This window comes from Nematostella vectensis, chromosome 6 (assembly GCF_932526225.1).
Source record: "Nematostella vectensis chromosome 6, jaNemVect1.1, whole genome shotgun sequence".
In the NCBI taxonomy this organism is placed as follows: domain Eukaryota; kingdom Metazoa; phylum Cnidaria; class Anthozoa; order Actiniaria; family Edwardsiidae; genus Nematostella; species Nematostella vectensis.
Window position 1 is genome coordinate 6,045,693 of NC_064039.1, and position 12,825 is coordinate 6,058,517.

Consider the following 12,825-nt stretch of genomic DNA (forward strand, 5'->3'; position numbering starts at 1 on the left):
TGGGATCTCATTTCGGAATTTCCGATTAGATGGTAAACAACTAGGCTTGGAACTAGCACTTAGTCCAGCCAATCTACGAAAATTTATAGCCGAACCTAAAAGTAATTGCAACACAAATTTTATTGTGTAATGATAAGAAAAGACATTCTAAACAACACCCCAAAAGTTTCTCAAAGTTCTCTTGGGGAACATCTCGAAATTTGACAATAAACAACTTCTTTTGTCGGCCATCTTGAATTCTTTTGTTATTCATGAGCGCACTGGCAGAGCGATGTCTCGCCGAGAGCTTGCGGTTTGCGTAAGGCTTGTGCGCCATAAATAACAATAGAATACAAGATTAATGACAAAAGAAATGGTTTATTGTTAAATTACGAGATGTTCCCCAAATAGAACTTTGGATAACTTTTGGAAAGTTATTAAGGACATGCTACTCTATAATTCATTTCAGACCGAAATCATTTTGTGTTGCAATTACTTTTAGGTTAAACATTAGATTGACTGGACTTACTTCGTAACGAAATCTATCAATGTCCTCATGTTCAAGGCTCTAGAACTACGGTACATTCTCACTCATTTAAATATAATAAATCAAAACAGAGTTAATCTCTAATGATATAGAGTTCGTTTTATTATTAAAGACAAATTCTGTGAAACATAGTTAATATATCGTATAGCCCCTGAGGATGCTTTCTGAAGATTGTTTACCTATAAACTTTTAGAATTCTGGACTACTTTACAATCAGCTCTGGAATGGAAAGTATAAATATATGTATATAAAGGTAGAAAATAAATATCAAAAAGGATCTCATTATCAAATAATTTCTCAGTTACAGTACATAGAAAAGACCAGCAGAAGTATTATATAACACGATGCGAAAGTTGATCAACAAATATTTTTCTCTAAGAAGCTAAGATTTGAAGAGAATTGCGTGACATTAGAGCCACAAAATCAGGTAGTGATTGTCGCCACTGTTTTGTACATGTTAATTCCATTCCAACAAATCATTATTTATCCAGCAAAAAAAATTTATACAACACACACACAAACAAACAAAAAATAAACTAGACACTGAAACAGATTGATGTAGAACAAGGCACATGAATACACCTATTTTACAAAAGGTTGCCAGTGCAAATGGCGAATGTCAAATGGTAAATGGCTTATGGGTACTAATTTATCAGTAAAATTAAAGGTGTTAAAAGTCCAGCAATGCCAGAGCCAAGTAGTGGTAACCATTAATGGAGAATTGTTTTGATTTATCCATATTTTTCGAGGCGCATGGTTACTTTCGGTCATAGAACTGCCATTTGCCAATCGCCATTTGCACTGACAACCTTTATTGAAATTGGTGTATATTCAAATAGGTGAAGACAGTTCAACACATGTTCCGACTATAGCTTTGAGTTGGCATTGTAATCTATTTTGCAGCTTTATGCATTTTTCAAAAAAAATATTGATGGGTATACTGCTAACTAAATCTTGCGACCTTTGATGGCAGTGATTCTGAAACAACAAGAGGACAGAAATGAGAATTTTAATCTTTATGCAGCACACTTAGACACGGAGAGGCATACACAGGGTGGGTAGATAAAGTAAATAAAGATATATAAAATAAAGTCATATTTCAACATTTCTAGGAAAGAGCAAGCAAAAGAGTCTATGGTTATGCTATGGCAAACTAATCTTGGAGGGGGGGAGGGGGGGTAGGGCATCCCAACTCCAACCCCTCCCTAAGTCTGGCCCTACCAGTTAAAGAGATTATCTGGTATCCTAGCACTGCGCCTTTGTGAGTTTGAGTGGGGCCCAGTAACATGATCCCATCAAGACCTCACCTGAAGGGGGTGCTCCGGGTGCATCCCCATTACGCACACGTGCACCATACATGGCATCCAGCATCTGCTGTTGACGTAACATCACGTTTCCAGGGTAACCCATCATGTGGGGAGGCATACCCTGTCCACCTGGCATGATGGAATTGCGGGAAGATGCCGCTACCTGCTGGCGACGCTGCTGCTCCTGCAACAGGTACAGGTGCTCTCTACTATAAGCTTCATGAGAGGTGGGCGTGAACCCAGGCTGTTCCAGGAACTTCCTGCTATCCAGGTCCATGAACTGACCCTTGGGAGATCGACTCTGTGCAGCTGCAAGTTCATATGCATGCTGACGACTCATCTGTGCCATACTAGGGGCGGCCGAAGGGTGGTACTGAAGTGGTGGGATCCCTTCGGCGGTCCTCTTGCCCTGGTACATGGTGTAGGGGCCCATCTGTTGTGTCATGTGTGAGTACCGCTGTGCCTCCTCAGGTGTTCGCATAAAGTTTCTGGACATCATTCCTGGTGGCATTCCACGCTCTGGGCCTCGTTCTGTGGTCATGTCCAGATCCACAAATGATCCCTTCTTGGGACTTTCCCTGTTTGGAGCCATCTCCTTTAGTAAGGAGGTGAATGACATCCTCTGCTCAGCTGGTTTATCATCCTCTGGACCCACAGGCTCTTTTCCTCCAGGTGGAGCACCATTAAACAGCTCTTCCAGGAAACTCTTGGGCTGTGCACCACCCCCTGGGGCAAGCTGTGGGGGTGGCCAGCTCTTGAATGAAGTTGGCCGTTCCTGAGGTTGTGAGGGTGGCCGTGCAGCTTGGTCCAGAGCAGGGGAGGATCTTCTGCTATCCGGATTAGACACACCATCTCTTGGCTTGGGATCAGAGACTAAAGGAGGCGGCGAACGTCTTGGAGCTGTAACAACAGCAGGCTTGGTTTCGGAGGGGCGTTCAGAATCTGAGCATGAACTTGCTGGTGAGCCAAGGATTGAGCGTATTGACATTCCTACACCCTTTTTCTGAGCATCTTGAGCCTCCTTGCTGGCTGGGTCAGCGGGTTGATCTCCTTCTTTATGGCCGTTCTGTGCGCCATCTTGGTTATCTTGCTCCTGTAGGTGTGGCGATCCTTTAGTCTCGTCTGCAACAGCAAGTTAATTGCAATGAAGCTACAGCAACATCATAAGATGGTTTTAAAGGTATACAGACAGGAGCAAAAAATGGCACAGTTCAAATTGTAAGGTTGTGTTAGCTTATATTTGCTTGATTTTTTGCACAGATGTTCCTTGTGTAATATAAAATAAAATAAGCTTTAGTATTTTTTGGTAGATAATCCTTTCTTGAGATTTGGCAAAATGTAACTCTTGATTTGTCTGAAATTGCCCAATTTGGGCGAAATTGCTGCTTTTTTCAAAATCTATGGCAACTTTGCTCAATCATATCTCAAGATCATCTACCAAAAAATACTAAAGCTTGTTTTGTTTTATTTTATTTTATGAAAGGAACCTCTAGGCAAAATATAATCAAAATGTAAGCAAACACAACCTTACAATTTAAATTTTGCCACTTTTTGCCCCTGTCAGGTATACAATGTTATTGTAATGTTAAATTGAAAGTCAAGAAAAGTATTCAAACCCGAGTTTTTTGAAGGTTGGTCCATTCCAGGCTCTGGTTTATCAACTCCGGTGTGAGTGGAGGGGCTCATAATGACGCTGGTTGCTCTACCCTGGGACCATGGGGCGGGTCCCCGTGGCATGCCTTGTGGATAGGGGCTTTGCTGAGGACCAGGTCCCATCATCCTGTTGTAGTACTGTTGCGGAGGGAAGCCCTGGTTCAACACTTGGCTTCTAGGAGGCATCTCAGCTTGCTCGGACTCACGTTTGTCTTTCTCTGTGGTCATGGATGAGGGTGTTGGCTCACCAGATGTTGACACAGGCACTGTGCGCTGTCCAGGCGACATAGAATGATTGCTATCTGGAGTTCTGGCTGCTTCACTTTGGTCACCAGGGGGTTTACCAGGTGGGCTTGCCTGGCCAGGATTCTGAAAGCGGGAAATGAATCCGGCAGGTAGATGTTGTCCAGGTCGCTGCATTTGGTCACCGCTTGGTGCTCTCTGCAGCCTGGGAGGGTACCCCATCATCTGTTGCATGCCACCCTCTGTGGAACCTACACCAACTTTCATCCCCATGGGACCCTGGAGCCTAGGTGGTACTCCTCCCTGTGGCCCAAACTGTCCAGGGTAGGATGGGGATCCCATTTGAGGGCGTACAGCCCCTTCCATGCCCTGTGGAAGACGTTGTGATGATTGACTTGAAGGTACATTTAGGGACGCTTCAGGCCCAGCCATTTGAGCCCCTGATGTGGCAACAGGTGGTTGACCAGTGGGACCTTTTTGGTAAACCACAGGAGGACCCTGGGGACCAAGATGACCACTCATAGGCATGGGCCCAGGCATGCGCTGCATTCCTTGCGCTGGGCCGGCAACTCCATCACCCGGTGGGCGTGGGTAAGGCATACGTCCCTGCACTCCTTGTGGATACCCTATTCCCTGTGGACCTCCCATGGGAGCTCTAGTCAAGTGGGGAGGGGTGTAGCCAGGAGGGTATTGGTTAAATTGTTGTGGAGGCACTCCATATCGTGCAATTGCATTGTACATGTTTTGGTAGAACTCAGGTGGATACATTGGCCTTCCATCAGGCCCAAACCCTCCCGGAGGGAACGATGAGAAGTTTGGCGGGGGTCGCCCTGCGCCCATCATGGGGTTACCACCCATTTGATTCATAGGCATGTTATTTGGGAACTGGTACGGCATGTTCCCTGCACCAGCCTGCATCATGGAAGGACCTCCCATTTTTCTATCCATGGCAGGCTCTGGTAAAAAATCATCAACTGAGTACCCCTTTTTCTTTTGTAACTTTTGCATTTCTTTTCGCCGGGTCTTGCGAAGTTCTTCTTCAAAGTCTTCATCACTGTTTTCCTGGTCTTCAGGAAAATGTTTCTTGATTTGACGATTGAAGGCAGCCTCTAGAGTGTTTCCCATCTTGGTGTACACTGTAATATGGCAAAGCAAGGAGACCACTTAGTGTATAAAGGAAAGCAAGAGGGTAGCTGCAAGGCATACTTACTGCTGTCTGGTCCATTATACTCAAGGCAGTTCTCAAACATAAGTTTCATATCACTCTGGAACTGAAAGCAAGATAAAAGGACTAAGATGATGATGTAGAGTTACTATGTTATTGGTTGGAAAAGTACTTGCAGAAGACAAATTTAAGAGACCTAAAGAATTGTTTAACTTGTACCTAAAACCCTGTACCTTAGAGGAGGGTCAAATAAATAATACTCGTAGATAGTCAAAATAAAACTACAGAGCACAACTGCACATAATTACCTCATCCAGGGTAGCATACTTGCTTGTGTCTAACTTTTCCTCAATGGTCGACAAATCCATTGGGTTCTAACAGGAAAAAAGACAGCATTGTAATCAAGGGAGAGACATTAATAAATTATTTATGGGTTCATATTTAACTCAATAGACTTATCCCAAAAGAGCGCCCTCTTTCAATAAGGAAAGTAAGAGTACATACCTACAAGTCACAAGAATAAATCTATTTCAAGTTAAAATTTCATTGTACTTTTATTCATTTCTGTTGCCATATATGATTTTTTCTTTCACAATAGGATGTCAAAGGAAAGACAAAACAATAAACTTGCCAATCAGGCTATACTAAATTACCTCAATGATCTCATGATATTGTGGGGCATAAGACTCATCCACTGGCTCGAGGAAAGGCCAGGCATTGTTGTGCTTTTTTAGGTAATCAAGAACTAAAAAAAATAAAGAATACAATAATTACAGTGCTCTGTGTTTAGTATTCAATTTCATTTTAGAGGAAAATAAGGGGTTGATCATAAATATCTGGTGTTCATTTGAAAAGCCATTAAAAAACTTTTTTATACCTTTATACATTCCAGTGTACAAATCTTCATCTCGGTCCTCCTCACTATAATGCAAATATAAACACTATCAAGAAACTAGACACATTTGCACAGTTTTCATCTGAAATCAAGGCTACACTAGTTGTATTCCTCTAATTAAGGGGCTCCATTTATTTTTTGTTATTGCCAAATTTTAACGGATTTAAGGAAAATGGGTTGTTTTAGATTTTCCTGCCAAAACCTGACATTATTCCCTCGATTCAATCTCCTTTCATGCGGCCAAGAAAATTTACAAATATCTGTAGAAAATTCACTTTTCAATCAAATTCAATTTTTTCAGAATTTGATAGCTTATCTATGCTTTGTTTTTGCTAGAGTGAAAGGTTTTAAGAACTTTACATTCCCTAGGAGTAGAGGTGACAGTGCAAGACACTGGCAACATTTTCATATGATTTAGTCACATATGTACCAGCTAGGAGGCAGCGGTTTACGCTCCCGCTTCTCGAGATCTTCTCTGTCTTTGCTGTTTTCATCATTGTTGTCATCACTTGATGCATTGGAGTTAGTATTGAATTCAGAGAGCTCCCCATTAGCTATCATCCACTGCCTCTCTTCTCGTAGGCGAGCTCGCTCTGCACGTTCTACAAAAAAGGAATATCAAAAAGGAGGGTTAAAACGGCCTCATGTGTTGTTGGACATGCAACAGAAAAGGTAATGCCTCCTTTTCAATTGAAATAAGGACCAAAGGAAAGTGATGAATAGGGTAAATGTGTATAATTGCTTAAAAATTGACCTAATTACCTAACTAAAATCCATAATTCTTGAAAGTCTAAGGTAAGGGAATTTTGGGTGGGTTATCATTGGGCAGAACACCCCTTACCTACTGCAGCTGCTTTGCAAAAAAAAATATTACAATAGCTCAATGCAAGAGTCTGGATGCAATGGGTGTGAGATCAACTTTTCAGTAACAAGATAACTCTAGAGTTACCCTGGGTACCAGAGCCTCCAGACTTCTCTCGCCCAGTGCCACTCAGCCAAAATGCTGCACAAGCAAAGCAAGGAGGCTCTGGGCAGCCGAGAAGGTTTTTCCAGTTCCAGAAATACAGATTTTGTATTCTGTAGCTGATTGGTCAAAAAGTAACACAAACGATATTGGTCAATGTACCCATATTTGGGATTAGCTTTAAAAAAAGGTTGTTTCGCAAAGGTTGAAAGTTCAGCTGTTCGATCGCGTGTTGGTTTTGCTTACACATAAGTACACATGGATTTCAACACTAGTTTCGACAACGGTCTTTGATTCTTCTTTTTGTTTTCGGGCTGGAGCTGCAGGGCTCTTTCATTTTGTACCAAAGGTGAAGTTGAAGATGGAGCTAAGCCCACCCACATTGGGGCGCTAACAGTGACATTCTGAGGCTTTTCTAACCTATCGCTCTAAATTGCTCACATGTCCTTGTGTTTGTTGATTTGAATTTTTGCAGTTCTCTATCAATGATTTCTTTACATTCTCTAGCTTTTTATGTTGCCTTACGCAGGTGGTTTCTTATTGTAGTGTTTCTTGGTAAAGAATAATAAACACACGTTTTACGAATCACTCCTACTTTGTCTTAGAGCCAGTAAACACATTAAACTTGCCTAAAGAAGTGTTATTGCAGATATGATGGAAATTAGTGCTAGAAAATTTCTCCATGGGCAATTCAGCAATACATTAAAATAAATGAAAATGACAACAAAACTTTGAAAGCTTACAGCTCTCGTGTTGTGTGACTGATGGCATACCCGCAAAACCAGTTTAGGCATGTAATTCGAGACTGGAACTAAAAAAGGCTACTCGCCCGCCCAGGGCTTACTCGCTTCGCTCGTCGTTGCATTTTGGCTAAGCGTCATTGGATGAGAGAAGTCTGGAGGCTCTGGAACCCAGGATACTCCGGAGTTTAATAGATCTAAAACTCAATCCAACTTACTAAAATAGGCCACACTAAGAAATAAAATGACTTTTTGGGAGAAAATTCAAGCAACAAAACACACAGAAAAACATAAAAATGACTGTGCCCTTCACGACAAAAAAAATTTGAATCTTTCTATGAAAATAAATCATTTCTGATAAAGAAACTTGTTCTGCCTATTGGCACTATTTTATTGCTGAAGTCCAAAATAGTCTATGGATAATGATATTTTCCAAAGTAATAACATGCAATATAAACCTTTTTGCCGTTTCTCTGCAACAAGCTGTTTTTCTTTCTCCTTCTCCTCATCTTCTTGTTTCTTGCTCTCCGCTGCCCTTTCCTTGTCCAGTTGTTCCTCTTCGTCATCTTCTCTATCCTCCTCATCTCTGAGACTTGACTTAAGTGCAATGCGTTCAGATGCTCGCCGTGGGGCCATTTCAAGAAGCAGCTTCTTTTGCAAAGCCTTTTCCTGGTGTTAAACAATAAAAAAACTGCCATAAGAAAGGTTATATAAATACTACACTAAAAGATTTTTATCTGGTAGCCCTATCCTGTTTTTTTTTTTACTAAAGTGTCTTTGAAACAACAACATGAAAAACCGGTACTCTCCGGATAAATGACCCCATGTTTTTGTTTCTTTACCGGATGCAGATACAGCAACAACAAGTGAGGACTACACATCAAAACTATCATTCTCTTGTAAGAAGCAACAACATCATTGATGTAATCTCTGAAAATTGACCCTTTGTTTTATCTTTTGTTGTAGTTGTTGTAGGTTGTAGTTATAGCGTCCAAATTGCGCAATAAGTTAAACAAGCAAAAAATAAAGTGGAAATCATAGAAGTTAGCCAAGAGTGTACTGTAACAGGCTTATTACACAAACAAGTAGTGTGAATAGACAGTGGATACCTTTGTATCAATCATCTTCGTGATTTCCGGGACAAAGTCTTCAGAGAGCGTTTGGTAGAGCATTTTTTCGTCTCGATTCTTGCTTTTCTTGAAAGACTCTGCTAGTTCTTCCCACTCAGTAGCAGTTGAGCACACTAGCATCCACTGGGGGCCTTTTTTTTCTGAGTTTTCCTCCTCGGTGTCTTCTTCACTGGACTCCTCGCTGCTTGAGCTTCATTTGAGAGAAAACAAAAATAATCATCAAGAAGCCATCCTTGATTAGACACTGTCATTAACTATAATAATATAATGTTGAATATTACAATATTTCTTAGACAAATCAATACCAATCAGTAGAAAAATGAGCAATATTACATGAGATTGCTCCTAAAAATATTTTTAAAAATGGTAAAAAAGATATTTTGTCAACAAAAAGCTTATGAATTACAATATACCCAAATTTCTTATCAACATTTCAGTTTGATAATTAGGTGAGCTGCAGTACATAGCAACATTAAAAATATTCAATATGATTACCTAGTAATAAAATCAGATTCAGACTCTGATGATGAAGATACCCTCTTCTTCTTTTTCCCTTTCTGCTTTTTTTTCTGTTTCCTTTTCTTTTTTGCTTCCAATTTCTTCTTCTTCTTTTCTTTTTTCAGTTCCTTATCTTTCGCTTCCTGGCTAACTTCTGGAGTCTCTTTGTATAACCGGGTACCGTAGAAGTACCAGTAAACGTTTCCACTGGCGTCTGTGCCAAGGGGCTCCACTCGCAAACTGTCTGCGTCTAGCCCTTTTAACAAGTCTGGAACGTCGCCGACGTCAAGGCGGAAGTCACACAAGTCGTGGAGAATTTCAACTTTTTGCTGGGTTGTAAGTTGGCTGAAAATGTCACAATGGCGTAAGTCATAGAGACCTGGAAGTATCATAAATAGACTTTTAAAGTGTCGATTATGAGAAAACAGTTTTACCGTGTTTTAAACAAAAAAACTTGATTTTCCTAATTTGTACATGTATATTATTAATATTAATAAGTAATCAAACAGTTTTCTTGTTCAATTGAAACTTGAGAGTTTTTAAATTGCACTCCCCAAAGATGGCTCATACAATTATGATTACCTATACTTAAAGGTGAAAGGATGTGCAGCAGTGGGAATTCATGTTATAGTGACTTACAGGCTTTTGTATCATGAAAGTTATAAGGCAGTTCGCTCAAGCATTGATGGTACCAATCTTTAGAATTAATTATTTTTTTAGCCTCATCTTGTTATTAGAGAAAATATATTTTGGGCAGCAATGGCTAAGAGAGGTCAATAGCACAGATAGAAATGAACCAACTTTCAAACATGCTAATAGCTATCAATACAACTAATTTGTAACAGTTTCATTCATCTGGGGTCAAATGGGGGCTGACTGTGTTGTCAGAAACCCTACAGAAATGATAGAAAACATAATGAAACTGCATGCAGTAACTTGTAACTATGCTCTGTCCATGTTTAGGGGTATCTAAAAATTATAGTAAAGAAAGAGTATCTTCTTGAAATGCTTTTATTTCCTGATCTTAATAATTAAAACAGGGGCATTTAGACTAAATACATGATAAGGTACAGCTTAGGAGGAAAACATGTGGGAAACAAATTGGATAAAAATAAAACTGGTAAAAAACCTGTTAATAGCCACAACGAGAGGACGTTTCTTTTTATTATATCATTATTATTATATAACAGGTTTACTTATGCATTTCCTAAAGGCTTAATGAAGCTTATCCTATTTGTTGTGGCGATGGCGAATACGGCAAGGAAAAAGCACATCGCAATTGCACGTTCTATATTTTGAGATCACCGGCTAAACCTGTCACAAATCAAGATCAAACCTGAGTGGAATAATAAGTCTGGAAAGTGTTTCTGTTTGAGGAAAACGTAAAAACGCTGTGACGAGAGGGGAATAATGTAAACACACAAAAATTTCACATAAATTTACCTGTAAGGACTCTCACTCAATGGGTTTGGCTTGCCCAGCTCATCTTGCCAGCGTATTTTCAGCACTTCCGATAGGTATGGTTCGAAGTTATCAGCGCTTTAAAAAATAAAAAGATTAGAGATTTTTATTAATTGGAGGCATAAAATCAAGAGGAAAATAACTTCGTTCACGGTACCAGCGAGTGAAAACGCGTACGCAGTTAGGTTACAACGAAACGAACAATAGCAATTTACAACCGAGGATGGAAACTGACAAGACTATTATAAAACCAAACAACCAAGGTTGATCAATTCAACACTAGAAACGGAGGGAGTTTTTAGAGAGCAAGAAAGATAAATATTTAAAAGACATTTACGACCAGCATTTACGAGCATTGTGGTAAGAGTTTTACAAAACCACGAAAAATCAAGTGAGTTTACTTCCTAAGTAGGGAGACTTAATTTGTGAAGATAAAAAGGAAAACGATTATTTTACATGTCATGACTTATTCACATTTTCTTGTCAATGGAGAAAAAAAAGAGGGGGAAATATATACTTTTACACTGATGTTATTCAAATTGAACTGGCGAAGACGAGTAAGAATTGAAATAAAAATTGCCGCCATGTCCCAATTAGCATATCTCAAATGTTATTATTAAAAAAACAAAGTGTTTTACAGCAAGAAACATGGTAATTAAATACAGGGAATGATGAATTTAGGGAAAATCGGATGAACAGATTTTAGCGAGTAACAAACACGGTGCGTGCACTAACGTCGTAAGCAACCTAAAACGCATGGCTCTATTTCCAACTGTCAACATTACATCCGCAAAACAGTGAACTAATAATTCTAGATCTGACCCGAATGGCAAAGAAAAACTTATTAGTACTATAAAATATTCCTTATAATATCAATCGGGGGCATAATACATGTACAACAGAACAAGTAAGAAATTTCAAGTGTCATATTTTGTAACACGAAGGACGATCAAGAATTCAATTTTGGCAACCACCCGAATTCGCAACAATAAAAGCCACGAGAAAAACTCGAAATTATTGAACGAAAAAATCGAAAAATAGGAAACTTCTATGTTTTGATGTAATTAAAGTGTTTCCTTAGCTATGCACTTACTGATTCTTCGGGTTTAGTAGGGCTGAAAAGAGATAAATGAGGACAAAGTTGCTCTTACTTGATGTCTTTATTTCCAGTGAACAAACCCTTCAATAAACTAGCGTGTAGGTCGGCAAGGAATCTGTTATAGGAGTCCTCCTTAGAACCATCCAGCAGTAGAGCGTCTTCTAAGTCCTGAAATATGAAAATGACATTTATTTTAAGCGTATACAGGACTCAAGTGTCCTCCTAGATTACTGATAGCTTTGCCATGTACTTTCGTGTGAGATCAATGTGCATTCGGCCTTGTGTTGAATGGTAGTCTTGTCGCGGGAGAGAGGAAAAAATGTATAAACAATTAACAGAAAGGATATGGGGGTTAAAAACGATAATGGACCAAGAGCATGTGTTATACGACAATACTTGTAGGAATTAAATACCTCATCACGTAATATGGAGAGATCTGGTGGGGTGAAGTTCAAAGGATATAACGAAACTTTACCTCGATCTCAAAGTCAGTGAGGCCAAAAGCAGTGCGAAATAGCGAGCAAAAGTGTGCGATACTAGGCACTTCCCACCATGACCGAATATCTGGAGGCATAAGAAAATCAGGCTGGTGAGTATACCGACCTTAGGTCGGCTAGACTAAGTTCCGATTAACAAGGGAAAAAGAATAATGAGAGAGCACAAATACCTTCCATGACAGGCCATGAAAACAGATGGCTGACTACAGAGTACACAATGACGACACACAGCCACGACCCTGGCACATCGTACATACGGGGATTTGGGATGTGTCGTGTTATGAACAAAGTGCCCTCTATCATTTAGCCCCTACAAAAGTTGCGTCCCCCGCATAAAGAATGAAATAAAAGTTACCCGAAAAATACGGAACCCAATAAACTTGTCACCACAAACTCAAAGCTATGTATAATTGTTTGAGTCGTAGTATCTTTTCGAGATTTTTATTTTAAGATTACTTTTAATGAGCTGTTTCAACCGCGCGAGAAAGTTTATTACTTTGGATACCTTTTAACATGTACATCGGAACTAAAACAACGAAAAAAAAAATGGTATGAACGGCATCTGGAATTGGAAAAATTTTTCATAAACAAAAGAAATAACAAATACCGGCTTATTTTGATGCGTGGGTATCCTGTGTTATAATGAT

General features: G+C 39.7%; 1 protein-coding gene across 1 annotated transcript; it reads right to left on the reverse strand.

The window, feature by feature from the left end:
• Positions 1-599: 599 nt before the first annotated feature.
• LOC5521438 (cat eye syndrome critical region protein 2 homolog) lies at positions 600-12,408 on the reverse strand. Its single transcript, XM_032366825.2, has 15 exons — positions 12,349-12,408; positions 12,157-12,245; positions 11,734-11,849; positions 10,565-10,660; positions 9,119-9,466; positions 8,603-8,813; positions 7,952-8,162; positions 6,220-6,391; positions 5,772-5,815; positions 5,548-5,639; positions 5,203-5,268; positions 4,940-5,000; positions 3,450-4,865; positions 1,834-2,955; positions 600-1,504 (listed from the first exon to the last, which is right to left on the reverse strand). Exons 1-15 carry the CDS (start codon positions 12,353-12,355, stop codon positions 1,470-1,472), a joined length of 4,086 nt encoding a protein of 1,361 aa, XP_032222716.2. The 5' UTR covers positions 12,356-12,408; the 3' UTR covers positions 600-1,469.
• Positions 12,409-12,825: the final 417 nt, after the last annotated feature.

Excerpts from the sequence above, each read along its gene's own strand:
- LOC5521438 (XM_032366825.2), bottom strand. Across the intron at positions 6,392-7,951 it reads TGCAGAGAAACGGCAAAAAG|AACGTGCAGAGCGAGCTCGC; the intron begins GTTTATATTGCA and ends CCTTTTTTGTAG. Across the intron at positions 4,866-4,939 it reads GTATAATGGACCAGACAGCA|TGTACACCAAGATGGGAAAC; the intron begins GTAAGTATGCCT and ends GCCATATTACAG.